A 22,616-nucleotide genomic window follows, 5' to 3' on the forward strand; every position below is an offset into this window, starting at 1 on the left:
TACATTGCAGAGAAGTACACGCAGTACTATATGTTTAATCTGTGAAACAAAATACTACCAGTATCTATTATCTTTCCCTTTTAGCAACCAAATTTGACAGCCTTGGTTTCCCTGGTTTCTGAGTAGCTTAAAGAGCATCAGTGCCTTTCAGAGGGCGCTTTCTACCCTGTAATACCATTGAATGGCATAAAATAAAATGTGTTAGCACAGAAGTGCCAGAAGGTTTGATATATTTTATTAGTACATCAGGAATAATATTTATAATAATAATAGTTTTTAATTGTTCTAAAGGGTATATAATATATTTACATTCTGTACTGTTTTGAGTATCCTTATTCACCCCTTATTCTCCGGCAGCTGCTCACCTATTTGAGATAGCACTAAAAACAAGATGACTCATCAGTCCTTTAAACAAGCTCACAAACATGCGTCACATTAATAGGCTTTACATCACAAACATTAAACCTTCCTTTATAAACATCATGACAGTCTAAAATAAAAATTCATACTGTATATGACCATCACATATTTTTTACTGATGTTCATTAACAAGCCTGAAGCAATTCCAAACGGTAATTACATTTTTCAAAGTAACAGCTGAGACATACACATCTCATAAGAGATACAAAACTGACAACAAAAGATCTGCTTAAGTTTTCCAATGAACAAAGGGTTTTGATCAAAATCTTTACAGTTTGTGATGTGGTTTGAATTTGTCAGGAAGTACAGTTGTGCTTCACTTCCAAAATGACAGGAAGGTGCTTCCATTTATAAATTAAAACTGCCCTCTCAAATGCAAGGTTTTGCAAAACTATTGAATCATATTTAATTATTTGGGGATTCTAACATGTAAAAAAGGGTGTTGTTATTATCTGCAGTTTGAGAATAAAATATAATAACAGTAGAAAATACAGTAACTCTGGTACTGGGATTAGATTATTTTTAAGCAAACGATTTGAAGGTAATTAGCAATAGCAAATCTCTTCACTCCACAAAAAAAGGTTTCTTACCTTATTAATTCTGTAGTACTCGAATGTCTTCATTACATGGCACTCGGGAAATGGGAAGGAATTCGAGTGGAAAATATTCTTCTTCAAAAAGTGTTGAATGGCCTAAATTACAGGACACGAGGAAAACTGTGATTCTGTTGTTCAACAGTGAAATGTAGAGAGTGAAAATGCGCCAAATTCAACTCAATGAATTGCGCAAACTGGCAGCCAGTTCTCTCATTGACCTCCTGATTTATTTACAGTGTTACTATGACATGCTCTGAGATGGTGTTTTGCTGATTTTGTTGACTTTCAGAGAGACTTCTATCTATTTATGTTTACCATTGTCCACTTATAGATTTTGTGGATTGAATATTTTTTTAAGGACAGTAATGTGCAGTCTGAGTACAAGCACTGGGAAGATTTAAGATCGGAAGACTTCCAGCAGACAACTTCATGTTTTGAAGAACGCTAAAATCTCACCAAGGTATGGTCGCCCTTTATGATTGAATTGAGCCTGAAAGTTAGCTTTGGGACTTAGGGAGAAAGTGAGGGTATTGTGAGGGTATTATGTGTTATATCATGCAAACCAGTTCTAAGATTTCTTTATGCCAAAATGTATTCAAATGAAATGTAATTATTTACATTACATTATTAATTATGATGTAACCACCAGAGAAATCATTTATTATTTACTTTTGTTAAATTGATAATATCAAGTATGGGTGCAGTGTGAATCATAGTGAATCATAGTATAGTAATCCAATGTAAAGGTAATTTGCAGCGAATTTATTTATATAGATATTTAATTTTAGGTATGGTGATTTAGCAAAATGTTTAAAGAATTTCTCTCACCAGGGACTTTTAGAATTTTTAAAATAATTTTGTTCCTGAGTCAAACCTGGTCAAACCTACATTATTTCCTGTATCAAACCTTTTGTACTTTCACTGCACATTCCAATGTGCTTATATTCTCCGCACAAGAAAAAGTTTATTGATAACATATTAGTTCCTGATTCAAATAAAAATCAATCACTGAAACCACATGTATAATATTTTGGTAGTTAGAATATTCTTCTTTCTCTTTCAACTGGTTAATTTTCTTTTTTGTTTTTGACTTCATAACAATGTTGTCATTTACAACTAAGAAATGTCAGTGTCGTGTTAAACAATCATAGCTTATTTAATTAAACATATTTTAAACTGCACTTTCCAGGTTAATTTGATGGCAATTATTATTATGGGATGTAATTAGTTAGATTCTAATGTGTGTGCTAAAGGATTTTTCAAACTAAGATTTGAAAGAACTGAACTTGAACTTGAACTTTATTGCCATATGTAACCGGTACTGGTGCAATGGAATTCTTACTTACAGAAAGTCTCTCGATTGTAAAACAAGTGTAAAAAACAAAAGTGCAAACAGTGCATCAAGACAATGTACAAACAAACAATAGACAATGTGCAAGTAAACATGCAGACAATTTGAATGTAAACAATACAGACGTGTAAACAATGACTGGAGACGTACAATAAATAAATTACAATGAGGTAGATGGTGATGGTGTAGGTGTGGTCCGAGGGGGATGGCTAAATGTGTTCGCCAGTCTCACTGCTTGTGGATAGAAGCTATTGAAGAATCTAGTGGTAAGTGTCCGTATGCTCTTATATCTCTTGCCTGAGGGCAGTGGGGTGAAGAGCTCATGCCCGGGGTGGTGACTGTCCTCTGTGATGGCCAGAATTCTACCACGGCAGCGATCCTCATAGAGCTGTTTAATCTCGGTGAGACCACAGCCGATGATCTTCTGGGCCATATTGACCATTCTCTGCAGTGCCTTTCTTTCTCGCGAAGAGGTGTTGCCATACCACAAGGTGATCCCGTTGGTGAGGACGCTCTCGATAGTGCAGCGGTAGAAGTTCACCAACACATGTATTGGCATCCCCCATTGCTTGAGGCACCTCAAGAAATAAAGGCGCTGCTGAGCCTTCTTCATGATAGAGTCAGTGTTCACAGTCTTAGGTTAGATCTTTAGGGATGTGAATTCACAAAAACCTAAAGCTGGTGACTGTTTCCACTTCCGTTCCATCAATACTGAGTGGGCTGTGAGTGTGTGGCCTGTGTCTCCGAAAGTCCACTATTAGCTCTTTCGTTTTCTTTATGTTCAAGTCCAGGTTATTGCTATGACACCACCTAAGCAGCTGTACAACTTCATCCCTGTAAGTGGACTCGTCATCATCAATGTTGTTGAATTTTAAATTATGTACCCATATACATATTTTAGAAAATATATTTTAAAGGCTACAATAACCTAAGCATTTTAATTCTCTAGGTACATTTCTTCACAGAAAAAAAGTGCAGCACACATTTCTTTAAAAAGGAACATCTTATTCTAAGATTAGTTTGGAAAACAATAATGTATTTTGTAATGTTTAAGTAATAACAGCCTTTGTGCAGTATCTCAAAATTAAAATAATTTGTTCAATATAATGCTGAAGCATGGGCATTTATTTATTTATCCATTTATTTATCAGTTTTCTTTTATAACTATATTTCCAGGTTTTCTATTTAGAATTTCAAAGAAATGTAGGAATAAATTATTGGTAACAGGTTTGACCACCAATGACTATTTAAGTGGTTTAATTCAACCCCACCTTGCTAATCCACCTTAAAATAGAGAAAATAGAGAATCACAATATTCTGTGGAAACTATACACATACTCTCTGCATTTGCTACTGTATAAAATATATATAATCAAATCAAAATCAAATCAAAGTTTATTTATCAAATGCACAACAATACGGCGTGCAGCAGTAGTTGCTAGCAATGAAATGTATTTTTCTGCTCGCTCACACAAATTACAAGAATCACAAAAATCACAAAAATTCACAAAAACACAAAAATCACAAAATTGAGGTTACATTTTTGAAATTGAATAAAACTCAATGTGAGTAGAGCTGTTATGTGTCCATGGTGTATGGAATATATACATGTAGTGCAGTTATGCTGAATATAGTGAGAATTGTGTGTCCATGTAGCCATTACAGGTGATTTGCTAAGGAGCTACAGGTTGGCTATTTAGCAGTCTTATTGCCTGGAGGTAGAAGCTGTTCCGTAGTCTGTTGGACTTGGACCGAATGCTTTGGTACCGTTTACCGGACGGTAGGAGGGAAAACAGTTTGTGACTGCGATGACTGGGGTCCTTGAGAATGGACCTGGCCTTATTCAGACATCTAGCTGAGTAGATCTCCTGGATGCTTGGTAGCTCACAGCTGGTGATAAGCTGTGCTGACTTCACCAACCTTTGCAATACTTTGCGATCCCGTGCGGAGCAGCTCCCATACCAGGCAGTGATGCAACCACTCAGGATGCTCTCAATAGTGCACCTTTAGAAGTTGGCCTGGATATGTGATGGTATGCCGAATTTCTTTAGCCTGCGGAAAAAGAACAGGCGCCGCCGTGCTGTCTTGACCACGGTGTTGGTGTGGTGGGTCCAGGTTAAATCCTCTGAGATGTTAACTCCCAGGAACTTAAAGCTGCTGACCCTCTCCACTGCAGTCCCATTGATGTGAATAGGTGTGTGGTCTCCACCCTGATGTTTCCTAATAACAGCACTGTAAATATATGGTGGCTCCACTATGGTTACTGCTTTGTGTTTGTGTACTTCCCCACATCCTGTCACCCAAGGATTCACAGTCAGGTAACACAAAGCTGAGAAGTATGCAGGTGGGGGAACGCGTCACATGTTGTTTTTCAGCAGTCAAGCAACACCAAGGCATCTTTTGTCCAGGAGAGTGTAAGGCCTCTACAGCGGGCCTCGTTTAAGAGCTGCTGTTCACAAACTTAAAGAAAAATTGGAGGAACTGGTTTACATCAGAGAGTAAAGTTTTAAGAAGCTGCCACTGGCACCTCTCAAGTGTTTTGCAGCCTAGCCATAGAATAACCAAACACAAGTATATGTGCTGTCACCCACTGCCTGGTTGGTAGGCTCTTACATTGAACTCTGGGTGTTTCCATAGAAACCTCGGCATGTTCAAGCCCTGGAGGAGACTGATTTCATTAGATATGTCAATGTTTGGGTAGCAGTTTTTGGCATCCCTGGAAATTGATGACCAGAGGCCCTGCTACTTTGAAAATTGTTGAGGTGTGGAAGAAGCTACATAGCCATACTGCTGAAGCTGATACTGACTGAGAGTTTTGGATTAATTAGATACTAAGTAAAAAACGAAAGTGTTAAATGTGTTATTGGATCAGAGCTTAATCCACACCCCCAGGCATATGTATGCCCATCAATACTAAATACAATTGCTTTCATGGAAGTGCCAAAGCCTTAATCATCTTATACACAATCATGAGCTGCAATACAGCATGTTACATACATCAACAATTTACTCCAAGTATCCATTAGTGTTTTCTCCTATTATAACAACATGCCATTAACTCTGGATCATGAACCAACACAAACTCATTGAATGCTTGTTATGCCCTCTGTTGACAACAATTAATCATTTAATTCTGATCATTTTATACATATTCTGTAAGGACACTTTTAAAAACAAAACTGCAGCACTTTCGGTGTAGTACTCTACATCATATGAATGATACAATTTGTATGAAGTATTTATGGTATTTCCAGATAACATTTTGTCTTCAAAAACATAGACACAAAAGGGAGCACATTTATGATATATTTTTGTATATAACTGTCATGTTGATAAAGTTAATATTATACAATACATTTTTGCAAGGAGAATTTAACTGATAAAGGTTAGAATATTTTTGGGATGTATACTTGGGTACTCTTATTACAAAACACCAGAAGACCAAAGATGCAAAAGACAAATCACATTTATATAAAATACATCTACATATTTTTCATGAAGTTTATAACAAAGGTTGATCAATCAGTCTCAGGTGTCAGTAATTCCTAATCAATAATGATGTCACTTTCTCACTTTAACATTATAAATACTATCCTTTATCCCCTTCGCTCCCTCACATACATCATATTGCAGACCACACCCACCTGTGCAGCTGCCCCTTGGTCACTCCTCACTCTGCATGGGGGTCCCGGCCTCCTCGTCCTCTGGCTAGGAGGAGAAGGTCAGCCCAGAGCCAAGCTAGTTAAGTCAGGTTCACTGTGACTAAACCACTCAATAAACCTTTCAACTGGCTTAATTCCTGGATTCCTGCGTTATTTCCCATGAAATATATTTGGGATGATTTTATGTGACAAGATTCAATTCCAATTCAATTGCTTGGTCCATTCTGAGACTTCCTCTGTACAATAACTAAGTTTATGTCATAACTGAATTGTACATATATACAGTGCCTTGCAAAGCATTCAGACCCATTTGAAAAGACAATCGAAAATTGTTGCTTGATTACAAATGATACTTACACATCTTTTTCCAATCAGTATTTTTATTGCAAATTCCATTGCAATAAAAACAGAATTAGTTATTTGTCAGCACTGTATATAATAATTTCAAGCGCCAGGCTTTAGCTTTATTAATTAAGTTCATTTGCACTTATCACTACAATTTCAGCTTTTATAAGTATTTGCATTATCTCTACTTTTGTATGTTTTAGGGCCAGATGGTGTCATTGTCAACTGGTTTTCTTATTCCTGTACTATTTCTACAGCTTCAATGTCCGTTTTAGTATTTATCAGACAGTGTAGAACGATGTGTATTTACAGACAATTGCAAAGTCTTCATAATATTTATCATTGCAAGTCTCCAGTGCAGAGAAAACCTTAACTTGGCCTTGCTGCTTTTTTATTTTTTCACTGATTTTTGTCCATTATCTTGGCAGACACAATTGTTTTATCTTGGTTATTAAAGTACAGAAATTAAAACACTCAAATCTTTTTTTTTAAATATCTTTAGCTACATAGTCTAAGGTGTGCCATGTATTGTATTTGGTATGCCCCAGAGACATTATAAAAATTGTATTTATTAACCAAGGTAGGAGCAAAGTTCCCTTCACATGAAATACCAGGCGGCAGAGTGATGGGTCAGGTCAAATGAATTTTAAAAAAAGAGATAAAAATATGCCTTGCTTTCAAACTAATCTTAAAATGACTTTCAGTTACAAAGACTTTCAACTGTCAGTTATGGTTACTGTTTTTAAACTCTGCACATAGTTTCTTGAATAAAGTTTGATCTGAAAGTCTGAGTCAACACAGACAGCAGTGAACCTAGATCCTTTTTGCCTGTGTCCCTGCCATTAGTCAGTCTATGTGAAGAGTTGCCTTCCTCTGAAACACAGGACAGCTGGGCTCTGAGCCAGGTCACATGGTGTGTAAAGATGAGGAAATAAATCAACATCAATTTTCTGTCTCTGTTCTTATTGTAGAAAGCTACAATTAACATAAATTAAAATGCTTTATTCAGTCGTTTGTGATTTCAATCTCAAATCTTTAGATAAAAGTGAAAGGGTTGTTTTGAAGTCTGGAGTTTAAAAAAAAATCTTCAAAACAAGTTTTTTTGTGTGGTCATTTAAGTTTTTTTTAAGGTTTCTCAAGCTAATTATTTGAAAAATCATTCTAAAAGGATAAAGGATGATCATGGGGTTAAAGTAATTAAAAAGGATTATTAAAGTGTTTTTCTATATGTAATGTATATAGGTATAATAGATATAATAGATATAATACATAAAGCATTCAACTCTGACAAAAAATCAGTGGTCAACAATGTTTGCTAGTCCAAATGAATTACTATTTATATTTTCTTTTCACACATTGTAACACTAAAAAACAGTTTTATATTATAATTATAAAGTTCATAGATTACCTACTCCCTGTATAAACAAGGTGACATCTTAAAAAAGTTCTAGTTTCATGTAAAATACTTTGTTTAAAATGAAACTTATGAATTATAGCTGCAACACATTTGCAAAGATATTAACAGGAAAATGACAACACAAAATAATAGCATGTAGTACATTGAAATTTTATTGAAGAGTCATGATACAGGCCAATTCATGATACTGTTTAACATTTGTGTTCAACAGGGATGATAAACTGGAAGTCTACTGTGAAAGTCATAGGTTAGGAGCATGCATGGTCACCACTGGAAACCAGTACGAGTTGTACTTCATGAGGTTGCAAATGCTAGCCCATTCCTCTCATTGAGCATGGATAATTGTGTGCCATTTAAGTGCCACTCTAGTTTGTTTGGTAGTTAGCAAATTGATCCAAGGATCTCAAGTCATTTCTTGATAAAAACCAGGGTATCGACTTCAACCACATGGCTGGGTAGCTTGTTCCCTAAACCCACAACCCTTTGGGTAAGAAAATGCTACCTCTTTTCAATCATAAGAGTAATCTCACACAGTTTCCATTTTCCATTTGAGTCCTCTGGTTTACATTTCTCTGTTTTTATGAAGAACTCTTCTGGGATGAATTTGCCAATACATTTCAGGATTTTGAATACTGGTATCAGGTCTTCCCATAGTCCTCTCTGTTCAAGACTTTAAAGCCCAAGAATGAATTTAGTTGCTCTTTTCTCACTTCTAGTGTATTATGCGATTTTAAGATAACATCCCTTGATTAGATGCAATTAACTATCCTAAAATTCTATTTTTCCTTTTTTATTTCTTCCTCGAATTGTCTTGAGCATGTCATTTGTCAACATAAACACCTAAGTATTCTTCATATGTTATTTTTTTATTTACAGTTCATCATCATAAACAACCTCATCAGCCAGAAATGTTTGCCAGTCTTTTGATTTATCTATTTTTTAATACTACTATATTTAGTTATATACAAACTTCACTAGTTTGATAACTATAGGAGAATCTACACCAGTGATATAAATAAGGGAGAATAGCTTTCGTAGTACAGATCCTGTGGTACTCCACTGATTATATTACCCCAGTTTGAGCATTTGTCCCTTGTCTCTGTTTTCTATTAACAAATTCTCAGTTCAACCACACACATTTTCCTCAATGCCTACCACTTGTATTTTGAAAATTATCTTTTGTAAAGAAGTTAATCAAAAGCTTTTGAAACTCTAACAAAATGTTTTGTATAATCTGTGTGTTAGTGTGTATCAGTTATTGTTTTTTCTTGTTTAAAGAACTCTAACATGTAAGCTAAGCAAGACCTGCCTTTTCTAAATCCATCTTGATTATCCTTTAAGACCTTGTTCTCATAGAAGTTATCCTCTCGTTTAGTTCTAGTAATTGTTTCTATAACCTTACATTTAATAGTAGTCAGACATACTAGTCTATAATTAGTTGGTTCAGTTTTGACACTCTTTTTATTGAATGGGCACTACATTACCAATTCTCCAGTCTAACATCACTAACTTTCTCTGAAAGGACTTTTGGAAGAAGCTTATAATGGCATAGGGATAACATCTCTTGTTTCCTTGAGTACCGCTGGAGTTATTAATCTTGAGTGGTTAGAGCATTTTTGATATTAACTCTTCTTAATGAAGAACTTTGTCTTTCTGCTGCCCGAGGAATGTTGACTTCTTCCTCGTTTAGTACATAATTTCCTTTTGATTGCCTAGAAGTTCCATTATTTTCTCAGATACATTTTACTTAATCCTTTGGTTTTTGTGCTGGTGTAGTACTGAAAGAACCTTTTACTGAAAATGTTTCTTTCCATCTCTCTCATCAGCTCTTATATCCTTTTATATCTGGGCTTTCAATTCATTTTATTCCTTTTTTAAAGAGATTATCTTGTTTTTTAATCATTTGTGTCTTGGTTTATGATGAAATATACTCTTACAGTATATTTATTCTGTGCTTCAGGTGGAATCTGTTCAAACTGTTACTATCCATTCCATACCCATCCTGTTCTTACAGTACATACTAAGATGTGTCTCATTCTTTCCTGAAATTGTAAACTCTGTATTTCAGAGTAAATGTCAAATGTTAATTTCCTTTCATTTCCTAATGCCATTAGGTATGGTTTCCTCACCTCTGTTCACCTCATTCTGTTTGATAACACAAGATCAATATGAATGTTTTCTCTCGTCGGTGCTCCTACAAACTGAGTAATCAAGCAGTCATTAACTAAGTCTATTATTTCAGTTTCTCATATATAGATTTTTCCAATTTACATGGGAAAAGTTGAAGTCTCCCATTAAAATGTTCTTGATTTACAAATAAATTCTTAATTTCATTACACAATGTTGAATTATATTTACCATCTGGATTTTTTATATATATATTTATATATATTAATTTTATATATATATACCATCTGGTCAATAGCATAGTCTTAACACTACCCTGTTAGAATGTTTTTATGTGCCTGACACATAGATTTAGAGACCCTAGATTCCTCTTGGTTTAGTTCCTGAACTTGAATCCACTGTTTGAACAAATTCTTGCCATTTCCAAACAGCACACATAGGCAACTACCAGGGAATCTAAATACCCAAACACTCCTCTGGGTCTGTTTAATCTTCCACCCGTTACAATTTGTTTAACATTTCTTATGGTAAAACTTTTCCATTTACAGCAAACTAAAAAAAAAGTAAGAAATAAAAAAACACATACGGAAACTACACTTTTTACAAAAGGTAAAATGAGGTCATACAAATCGCATGTACAACACGCCTCTCATGTTTTTCCTGCTGTATGTAATCACTAAGTTCACTTTTATCTCCATCATTTTTGGCAAGCCACATATCTGCAGTTCCAATTACATCATAATTACCTGTTCATTTGGTCGCATCTGTCTCATGTATTTTTTCCAACACTGCTTACATTGACTGTATGTTCAAATATTTAATTGACTTATCCTTTGTTTTGTTTTTCCCTTTTGGTTCTGTAACCTCTCTGATATCTTCCTTGTGGATTTTATTGGCTTCTTACCCATTCTAGCCTCTTTAAAATGTTTATGACTTTCTTTTTTTGGTATACGTGCAAGAAATAATTAAAATATGTTCTCTTAAAAAGCAAGCCACATTAGTTGATTTCTGTGTTTCTGTGTTTATCTTTCTTGCTTTTTCTTGACAGTCAAGGTTAAATCATCTCATCTCCCTACCCATCTCTCACTAATGAGGTGATTAATTGCTTAATTAGGTGTTTATGTAACAGTCAAAGTCGTTCAAAAATATAGCAGTTGGTTATGACTGATAAATTAGTTAAAAATACCAAAAATACTTAAGGGTTGTGGGAGTATGGAACAAGCTACCGAGCTATGTTGCTGATGTCCATCCCCAGACTTCTTTCAAGAAATATCTGGATGAGATCCTTGCATTAATTAATTACTAACTACCAAATGAGTCAAATTGCACCCATTCATTTGTAACTTCTCACTTGCTCTAAATCAATATCTAACATTTTTAAATTGTATTTACAAATATGTGCAATTGAGTGATGTTATTTTTGATACTCAGTATATTTCATAGAATTACCACATTTTTAAATGTATTTTCTAAAACCGAATCTCAACAAGGATGAAACAATTAACAACAAATGCAAAAAGAGAGATAAAAAGTGCAGAAGAGCTTGCACACAAGAAAGTCTTACCTGCCACATTCAAGACCACAGTAGTGATGTCATGGTTTACTAAAATTAGAGAACCAAAATTAAAGTTACCTGGGAGTGTCCTGGTAATATTTAAAAGTATTAAGTGGGAATTCCTTTTAACAGCAAACTGAAAAAAGATAATTTAGTATTTGCTCAAGAGAGCACCCCTTGGTGCTGATAAAAAATACCTCATTAGTTGTGCTGAACCAAATCCTCATTCACCTGTTAACGAAGGTACCTTCCTCTGAGACTCATGAACCTGAATAACACATGGATTTCAGAGTATATTCTGTACTTTACAACAATTTTTATGTTTTGTTGCTTTACTGTTATTCCTGTGGCGACCATTGATGTCTTACAATTGCAAAGTGAATTTCAGATTTGTAGATTAATATTCTGCCCAGTAAATTGTATTTGTAATCTTTTAAAAATATTTGTAAAATCAGAAGCAGTAACCACTTGGACCACCACAGATGTGAAAAGCTGTTACCATGGCGTCATTAGTGCGTGGCAAACTCACTCCTCAGCACCAGGTTAAGCTGAGGAGTGAGTTTTGACTTCCAGGAGTTCGTGTTGAACGTAAACAGTGATTCCTAGACTCACTTGTGGCCTCCAGAAGGAACATAATCACCTTGAATCCCAGGTTGAATCCAGGCCATTTATGCTCCACATATTGTCCTTGTTGTATGATTTAGTAAAATATTCATGTAATACTTACCTCACTAAATTACGTGTGCCTGAAGTGATCATTTAAACCAATGCCAGTGTAATTCAGCCTTGACTGGCCTTATGCCAGTGTCATTGATATGAATCTATGCTGACATGGAGTAAAAAGTTACAATTGATTTATTTTCTTCTTCTTTTTGTGAAATATCTCACTCCAGGTTTCCTCGCTCACTCCACCTACCAGTTAAAAACTATAAAAAGGTTTGTGAATGTGTCGGAGGGGTTGGGGTGTAGGGGGAGGAAAATCTTTTCATAGCAACGAGAGCGCTCACACTCACACAGACACACGCTCACTCTCTCTCTCAGACGCACACATATAAGAAAACAAAAATGATCTCTGGCAGGCTCCGGCTGTGCACTCTGCTTTCGTCTTGTAAAGAGTGAGGAGGATCACGTTCTTCTGAAAGTGCTAGGTGGGAGCTGGGAGGAAAAGAAAAAAAGAAAACAAACCATGCTAATTATCTGTTTGCTCTGATCATGGCTAGGCCGCCTTACACCAAGCCCCCCGGATTAGTTCTGCTGCACAAGATCGAAACGAGAGAGCTGGAAGCATTCAGCAGCTCACCTGTCAAGCTGGCCCCAGAGAGAGCCTTGGGCGAGATGTACCTGGAGGACAACAGGAACAGCACAGCTGTCAACTACCTGGATGGCACCTATGAGTTCACCACGGCCCCCGCTGCCACCCCCATCTACAACCCCACCACCGTGAGCTACCACTCGGCACCTGTGGACACTCATGGCTCTGCCTCCGATGCCAATCTGCATTCCCTGGGCAGCGTGCCCACGAGCCCCCTGGTGTTTGTGCCTTCCAACCCTCGGCTTTCCCCTTTTGTCCATCACCCCCACCACCACAGCCAGCAATTGCCCTACTACCTGGAGAGTGACCAGGGCAGCTACAGGCTGAGGGAAGCTGCCACCACCCCTCTTTTCAGGTAAGCTGCCTTCGGTTTGTTTTTCAGCTTCCAGATCGCAGCTGCCCCTGTTCTGTATTCTCAAACTGCTCATGCTTTCAAACAACCAGATCCACCCTCAATGGGCGCTCCAGACAACTTTAAAGAAAAGTACGATTAGTTCAGTCGAGTCGTGTTTCACGTTCGAGCCGACTCCTGTAATTTGTTCTCTGGCTGTAAGGGTCAATAAAATCAGAAAGGGACTCAAGGGTGTCTGGGAACTAGTGTCAGTATTTGTCATGTAGGAACATGACGGGTTACAACAGGAGTAATACTCCAGTTCTTCACTGAGATTCGAGAGGATTTTGTTAAGAGCGCCAAAAAATTACAGAAGTAGTTTTGAAACAGGCAAGAGAACTAAGAGATAAAAAACAAACATCTAGTTAAAAGCCAAGAATTCAAATTATCAGTGTCTGCAGCAGTCTCAGTTCATAAAGGGAAGAAAAACATGACCATGAGTTCGTTTTGTATTTGTTGTTGCCTTCTAATATAAGTTTTTGAAGATTTATTATTTTAGCCGAATAGTCCCAGATGAGATTTGCTGTGGTCACTGTGAAGGAGTTTCCCACTCATATAATGAAACAGATTTTGAAATACTGGCTCCTTTGACAAATTGTTTTTTTAAGCTTCACACTGATGTCTGTCTCTTTCTTGTGGATTGTTTCATATAATCCAGGGAATTTGTATGATTACATCATTCTAAAGTTCAAGGATTAGTGCAGTGCAATTATACAGCCAGGAAGATAAATCAAGAATAAGTTTTGCTCATGTGCTCTAATTTTCCCTGGATATTATCAGAACACTGAACCTCACTCACAATCACGTTTAGATGCAGTAGTGTTTTAGTGTACTCTTTTTATGGATACCTTTATTTTATTTGGTATTAGTGACCTAAAAAGGAAAATATTAAAATAGTTCACTAATTTCTCACTAAGACTCAATAATTATTTGTGGTATTAAATCACTCTGGTAACAGGACTGTAAGGGAACCCAAGGCATGTTCTTTATCTGAGTTTTTTGCTTTAAAATAAATAGCACTTTCACATTAAGCATTACTGTAAAGGTTTCATTTTTTCCTAATAAATATGGCGAAAAACAATGTAATCTATAAGATTGCTAATTGCATGAACTTCTAACTACATAAAAGCTATAGTTTGCAAAAAACAACACAGCTCATTTTACTTTCAGCAATGCCACTTAAGGTAGCATGTGGTGTGCATCACTTGAATACTTCACAGCTGCTTCAATAGTTTATATAATCAGACATTCAACAAAAGATGTTGGATGCTTTAGCATTATTAGACGTGTACTGAATTTCAGTTCCAATTTGTACAGTATTATGAAACAAGAAAGTGGTCTAGAATCTGAAGAGATCTGCCTTTCGGTTAGGGTTAGGGTTAGGGTCTCTTCAGATTCTAAGGCCTAGTTTTATTAATAATAATAATAATTGCTTACACTTATATAGCGCTTTTCTGGACACTCCACTCAAAGAGCTTTACAGGTAATGGGGACTCCCCTCCACCACCACTGTGCATTTAACAAAAGATGTTGGATCATCCACCTGGATGATGCGACGGCAGCCCTAGTGCGCCAGAACACTCACCCCACATCAGCTATCAGTGGGGAGGAGAACAGAGTAATGAAGCCAATTCAGAGATGGGGATTATTAGGAGGCCATGATTGGTAAGGGCCAATGGGAATTTGGCCAGGACGCTGGGTTTACACCCCTACTCTTTTCGAGAAATGCCCTGGGATTTTTTTAATGACCACAGAGAATCAGGACCTTGGTTTTGTATCTCATCCGAAGGACGGCGGCTGTTTACAGTATAGTATCCCCGTCACTATACTGGGGCATTAGGACCCACATGGACCGCAGGGCGAGCGCCCCCTGCTGGCCCCACTAACACCTCTTCCCAGGAGGTCTCCCATCCAGGTACTGACCAGGCTCACACCTGCTTAGCTTCAGTGGGTTGCCAGTTGTGAGTTGCAGAGTGATATGGCTGCTGGCTTGCAGAGTGATATGTCCTTTTTTTCCCAGAAGGCAAACTGTGGACAAATAGCCACTCTAATTAATTTAACATGGAAAGAAATATTCGCACACAGTTTGCCTGAAAGGAAAAAAAGGACCTGCTTGCCTGGTTTAAAGGCACAGTGGCCTTGGTCACAACACAATTGAACAAAATTGTTCAATTCTTCCATACTTGTGGTACAGATATCAGCCTTTTATATTAAAACGCTGCCCGACCTATAAGATTTAGCTTTTTTGTGTTTTGTGATCGATGTTGTTTTGCACGCATCATTTCTTTGTTGAGTGCAGATTTCATTGTAGGAAGGTTACATTGTTATTACCCTTTTTAAAGAAGAGCTATATTATTTTTCTTCACATCCTCACTGCTTGCTCCTAAAGGCACAGTAGCTCTTAAAAGTCTGAAATATCAGTTCATTTGTATATGTATTTCTATGTGTGATGCGGAGTCTTTCGTTTTTTTTTGTCATTGACTTTTTGTTTTCTATTAGACCAATCAAAAGAGAACCATACAAACAACACCAATGATGTCCCCCCCATTCTTTAATCCCCTTGACCCCACTAGCCCCTTCTTCAGTCTCGTGTTCCAGAAAGGTTTAATTCACCCATTTCTGACTATAAAACCTACAAAAGGTACAGATATGCTATGCAGTGACTTCAAAAAAAGTATGTTGTGTGTAAAGCTCTACTTAAGTTTAATATTGCAGAACTACAATATTATAATGGAACTTTAAATATTTAACTTAATTCCTGTGATTATACTTATCTGAGGATTACAGTTCAGAGTGGCAAGAAATATTGTAAATCTTAATCTCACTGCATAGTGATGTGGTGGTGAACTGTGCTCCATAGGTCAACATGTTTGTGGCACCACATCAATTTTGTATAAACAGGAAGCACTGGCAATCATTTTTAAGTTTGAACCAATTAATTTGCGTTTTTTTCACATCTCAGCTCACAGCTCTGAACCCTGTTACCGCCCACAGGGGGGAATGAGGCTTATCTGTTCTGCCCACCTTAAAGTCAATCATCTCTTGACATGACACTAGCACCACAGCCCTGTACTGGAGGCTTAGCTCTGATTGGAGGAGAGGTGCGTCCCTCACTCACAGTTGTTGCTATGTTCCACAAGCACTCTGGCCAACTAATCCCACACTCCCTTTGGCAGTAAACCCATTCTGATCACAGTCAGCTAGTCAGCTATGTCACTAGCAGTCAGTGAGTCATTTGAACCCCTGATCACAGACCTTTACTTGCCCTTGGGTGGGCACCTTTACATGTTGAGCCACTTTGTAGGCCATAGTTTCATTTTCATCTTTAAAAAAAAGCACAGATTTTGTTTTAAAATTTTCCCATTCTGAAATTTTTGTGAGAAAAAAAACATAATTAAACTATTAAATCTTTTAACTGAAATTCCATGCACATCTAATTTGCATTCAATTTTAACAACAAAGTAGAACATACATTCAATCGTAACTAAAGTACTATGTCATAAGTTTTCCTTCTGGTGCAGTGATAATGTTTTCTGGCCTTCATGTTATCCAGCAAGCTAGTAAAGCTAGTAAAATATCCTTTGTAGGTAATAATCAGGATTTTATAAAACATTGTTGCGTTCTGTATTTTTTGAGGTGATCAGAAAGTTAGAATAGTTATTGACTGCATGTCAGTCCAATTTGATTATCTGCATGTCAAATAATCAAATTGCATAATATTGTGAGTTATTGTGAGCTTGGAAGAAAAATTGCAAGTATAACACAGGGTGAGATCTCATGTACATATCAGTTTAGAAGCACTTTGAGGTCTCTGACTGCAGGCTGTCTACAGGTGTGGCCTGGAATGCATCTCTTTTGTTGCCATCATTGTACTGAAGGTCTTCTGTTATGCACGTGCTCCATTTCCGTTGTCACACTCAGCTTTTGCCCAGCTGTGCGAAAGTGGTAAGGCCTTCTTGCCAATACAGACATCTTTCTCTAGCCAGGGCTGCAAGTGGAGTCAGAGCAGAATGTGTGAGGTTAGCAGGGAAACGGAGACACTGGCTAAACCCAAGCAGCAACCCTGGTGTCTACAATAGTGTGTCAGTAGACCTATACTGAAATGTTGTAATGACTTCATAGGTATTAACTTCATAGGGGAGGATTACGCTTCTTGACTGCCTTCTCTTTTACACAATAGCGTTACTTGTGTCGAGTTACTGTAAAAGGCAGACTAATCCGGCAAGTAAATTGTCACTTTTCATATCTTTGACTATCTTTACACATCAAAGATCAGTTGCATTTTATATAGAATTCACTAGATATTTGTACTGGGTATTTTACAGAGCCTTTAAGTCTTTTAGTTTTTAAGGCTGGCTCTTAAGAAAAATGCATCACTAATGCATTTTGTGTAATACATTTACTAATGGATTTTCTTTTTGTGTGACAACCTCAGACTTGGATTTCACATGAATTTTTTTACCCAAGTGGTAATCACAGTCCCCACAGCTGAGAAAAACTTTATTTAGCAGGCAGTCTTTTCCTCTTCTGTTTCCTACAACATAACTCTCTTTACTACATATAGCTTTGTAGAATAATAATGAAAACATTTTATGAAAGAGATCCATTACATTTATTGTTGATGTTTCAACAAAAGTCCCCTCTCTTTACAAATGAATCTGTAAAACAGATTAAAAATATAATAGGGAGCATTAATGTTCAGCATATGCTCTTTTGTAGTTAGGAATCTCTTTATTGCTGTAATTTATTTAAAACCCTCTCATTTGTTAGGCTTTCAGAACGGTCTTGTCTTTTTTAGAATGAAGCCGAGCACCCCATTCAGCAGTGAATACTTTAAGCTTCAAGGTTCTGAATACTATGTGATGAGTCACTGTGTGTGTAATTGAAAGCTTCATTCTACTCAAGTGCTCAACTTCTTTCATAGCTTTTTTAATAAAGTCATTTAATGAAAAATGGAGTTCTGTCCAGCACACAAACAACACAAACCTTCTAGGATCTAGATGGGTTCCATCCCCACTCATCTTAAACTTTCTTGACTAAATTGTTATGGATAATATGTGCAGTTTCAAAACTTTGGACATATTAGCTGTTATTAGGAAAATATACTGTATCTACGACCTCTTTCAAAACTAATGCTGTGGTGAATGAAGAAACATAAGTATAAATTTACACAATTTTAATTGAGAAGCACTTAAAGAGTGTTAGCATTTTCCCTGCTGAAAAAGCTACAGCACGTAGTACGAATTAATTTTGTTTTGTAATTCCTCTCATATGGCGTCTGAGATAACTAACAAGACTTTGAAATAACAATTTCCAGTGTATGTTTTGGTCAGGATCTCAGTACAAAGTCATAATCTTTCATTCCTGAGATTTGTGGAAGTGCTGCTGACCTTGAAATCAGGAAAATACAACTAAAAACATAAATTGTATGCTCTATTTTAATGCAATGTTGGCTATCTTTTTAATGAGGTTCATATCGTGAAAGAATGTAAAAACGTTTTAAATAAAAATATGTGCATATTTTAAAGCTAACAGATATCTAACATTAAAACGAAAAATCTCTCAGTCACTTTCTTTCGCTATTTCATTAAGTACATTAAGCAAAACAAGATTGTGTGATTTGTTTTAAAATTTGTCATTTATACTACCGTATGTCAAACATTCAGGGACTTTCTTATGTACGTTTATATCCAAGAGAACAAGTAAAACAGGAAAACAGTGGGGCTCAAAGATTTATCAAATCGTGTGGATTAATGAATACGGACAGCAATTCACTGTGAATTTTTGGAATGTGAAAGACAAAATAAACACTAGTTCCTATCAAAATGTCTGTTACCAGTTGCAGATAAATTTATCTACTAATGAATACATTATGTATGTCTATTCCAGCTGCTCAGGGATTTACTTTCTTCTCTTCACAAATCAGGAATGTGTCTTTCCAAATGCTTTTAATTGACGGAGTTCCTCCTGGCAACAGATACTGCAGCCTTTCGTACTGAAGCCCCTGCTAATGTCCACGCACATCATTGCTGATAAAGACATAAACAATGAAATGTCTGTGATGTTGTGTTTTGCAGGTCTGGCATGGGAAACAGACATCAGGCGGTGAGGGAGCAGCTCTCTATTGTGGACAAAGGCAACTCTTCTGTTGGGGCCTTGGAGCCAAGCAAGGAAACCCGTTACTGTGCAGTGTGCAGTGACTATGCCTCTGGCTACCACTATGGAGTGTGGTCCTGTGAGGGCTGCAAGGCCTTCTTCAAAAGAAGTATCCAAGGTATCGCCCTTTTGAGTAACCGGGGACTCCTGCTTTTCTCTGTCTCTTTCTGTGACAGTCTATCTGCCTAACATCAGAGGGAGAAAATAAAAACTTTTAGCTTTCATATTAATAATTGGGGTCATTCTTTTTGAATGATTTCCCTTCACAAAGCTACACTTGAAAACAAATTCAGAGTATGCTCCAGAGATTTCAGTGATACTTGTCCATAAAACAAGGGACAAAGCCCAAAGACAACAGCAAACAAACATTATCGATAAATTAAACAGAAGTGATACATTGAAAAGAAAATAGCCAAACTGTGTCTAACCTATAGACATTTATTTTAAAATGTAACAGGTACATTCTAAAATGACAGCATTTTAAAATGTAACACTTGTAAAAGGTATAATTCTAACTAAATGTATCAGGGGGCTTCAGTAAAGAGACACAAGCTTAACACCATAAAACCCATCTATTCCAGTGGTGGGCAGTGATTTTATTCACATGATCCATGCAATATTACATTTAAACAGATGAATATTATGTAAAACAGGTCATACAAACAACTGTCTGAAATGCTGCCAAGGGCCTGTCTACGTAACCTGTTATTGACGTTATCGTCAATTTGCTAGGATGAGACTGTCAGCTGTGGAGCCATTGGTGTAATTTCAGGGATATGGTTTTAAATGACCTTGACACAGGGAGGAGTGGTTATTGGACCCTGCGTGCTGTGCCAGTCCCATTGAGAAGCGTCTGCTGAATCATATAATAAGGCAATTTGGATGAAGCACCAGAGAATTTGCAACAGACAATTAGAACAGGACGTTTTGTGCAAAAAATGTGCCAGTCCAGGCTTTCTGAAAGACAAGAAAGGACATTGTGCAGTTCCACAACTATACCGACTTTTTTTTATAATGCATCATTACAAGATTTAAGAGTGGGTGTCTAGACTGGCTGTCGGGAGACAGCATGTTTTCCCTCCCTCTGAAACTTTTCTCATCATGCTGCTCTCCCTACAGCAGGACTGATTTTTTTCATCGCATTTTGGGTTTAGGCAGCTGAATATTTCGGCAAATTGGTACCTCCAGTAAATCTCGATCTCAAACTGAAAAAAAAAAGTTTTCTAAATAGCAGGTATGAGGTTGATTGGATTTTATTTGACTCTGTGGTCCACTGTGATGCACCATTTTCATAGTCTGACTAGAACATTCTTGAACATTCTTGAACAAAGATCTTACAATCTCAAAATCAAACTACTGTACATATTGTGATGCGTTTGTACTAGTCATTCAAGTCATGAGAATATTTGTCACGTGAAATAAACTAGAAGTATTGAACATTCTATTTTTTACACACAATAAAATTCCATAACTCCAATAGCATTAACAACATAACAACAGTCTAACATTCGCCATGGCAACATTGGTGTACACTGTCTTAAAAATATACTTGAGAACTACTTTTGTAGTTTAACACTTGTTCCTATACAATGTTTGCTATCATGGGGAAAATATTATAATGCATGTAAACTTAATTTCGGAGCCAAAGGAAATGTTAAATCATTATTTACATTACATAATATTATGTTATTACAAAAATTGGGCAAAACTTAGAACAGGAGAACTTTGTGAAGTGTGCCATTTGAAATGATGTAAAGCACATTCATTTTGTTATTCAAGAAACAAACTAGGATTGTATTTTTTAACACTGAAGGAGGACAAAAGAAGTTTCAAAACACTTTATGAATCTGTTTTCTGTGTGGATTCAGCCATTTCAACATTTATGTCATCCCAGAACACACAAATATATGTACTCCTCTTCAACAGCATTGATTTCACACTTTTACTGTGTATCCTCCTTCAAACCTCAGATTTGAGACACAAATACATGCATTCCATTGTTAGATACGATTTTTATGTCGGTTTTTTTGCCAGAAAAAACATTTCCAGAGAACTGTGGTATTTAAGAACCTTTATCCATATAACAGTTACAGATTTGTGAATGTACTTAAATTCTTTAAATGACCATTCTTTACTTACAGGTCACAATGACTATATGTGCCCAGCAACAAACCAGTGCACCATTGATAAAAACAGGAGGAAGAGCTGCCAGGCATGCCGTCTGAGAAAATGTTATGAAGTGGGCATGATGAAAGGTGGTACGTACCTGGCAGATTGGGGGTAATCGGCACAGATTATTTATCACATTCAGCCACATCATTTCCTTGTGCTGTGTGTCTTGTGTCATGGTGTCCTTTAATTCGGTTTAAGTGAGATGATGTCTGGATTGCAATTAGGAGAGGAAATTTCACAGCAAAGGCAGGAGTCTGTTACAACAGCAGAGACATAATGGGCTGTTCGAATCAAATCAGGAGATGACAATACCTCATCTTCAGGGGATCTTGTCACAAAGGCTGGAGTTTTATTCTATAAAATTCTCATGTAAATGGTGAGAATGGCATAGACGTGATGTTCTCTTGCTGATGAATGTCAGCCATTGTTTAGAGGAATAAGTTATAAAAGACATATGAGCACAATTAGTTCGAAAACACTTTCTGCATAAAAACGCATGGTAAAGATAAATCTAAGAATGCCAAAAAAAAAAAATCAATTAAAAACAGCCTTTTAAATCAGAATGCTCCGTACTGATTTTGTAATAGGAGTAGTTTAAAATATGTCTGTGTCCTGCCCCATTCTAGCCTATAAAGTGTAGACAACATCTTCAAACAATTAGCAATAAGAAAAAGGTAGCATAGTGGTGTTATAAATCTGGATTAAAACAACATGAATGTGAGATTAAAAACACAGGGGAGTGAGTAACTCTCGTTTTCTACCTTTTAAATATGTTAGCAGTACTACTGTTTCCTTTTTTTCCACGAATGGAGCTCAGGTTTAAATATTGTATAAAAACACAGTATGCAGAACTGACATTTTTCTGCACCATTGTTACTGAACTGACGGTACAGTATACTGTATCTTTTGAATTGAGGATAATATGTATTTACTGTAAAGGTACCTAAATATATTATGTTTTTAATAACATTTAAAATGGCATTTTTACATTTTGAAAAGCAGAGTTAAGAATAAACTCAAATGTCTACACTTATTGCTAGATAAAGAATAACGTTGCTTTGAATTTCTTTTAATGCTTTCAACACTAGGGTAAAAGAAAATGTAAGAGGAAA

General features: G+C 36.5%; 1 protein-coding gene across 1 annotated transcript in view; it reads left to right on the plus strand.

Annotated features, from left to right (window-relative positions):
* The first annotated feature begins 12,412 nt into the window (after window positions 1-12,412).
* The window catches only part of esr1 (estrogen receptor 1), a 41,997-nt gene continuing 31,793 nt past the window's right edge, over window positions 12,413-22,616 (plus strand). Inside the window, exons 1-3 of the mRNA XM_006625845.3 lie at window positions 12,413-13,140; window positions 19,254-19,450; window positions 21,474-21,590. Of these exons, the coding sequence (XP_006625908.1) occupies window positions 12,686-13,140; window positions 19,254-19,450; window positions 21,474-21,590 (769 nt within the window). The 5' untranslated portion in view covers window positions 12,413-12,685. The remainder of the gene's footprint in view (window positions 13,141-19,253; window positions 19,451-21,473; window positions 21,591-22,616) is intronic.

This window comes from Lepisosteus oculatus, chromosome 2, assembly GCF_040954835.1.
Source record: "Lepisosteus oculatus isolate fLepOcu1 chromosome 2, fLepOcu1.hap2, whole genome shotgun sequence".
Taxonomy (NCBI): domain Eukaryota; kingdom Metazoa; phylum Chordata; class Actinopteri; order Semionotiformes; family Lepisosteidae; genus Lepisosteus; species Lepisosteus oculatus.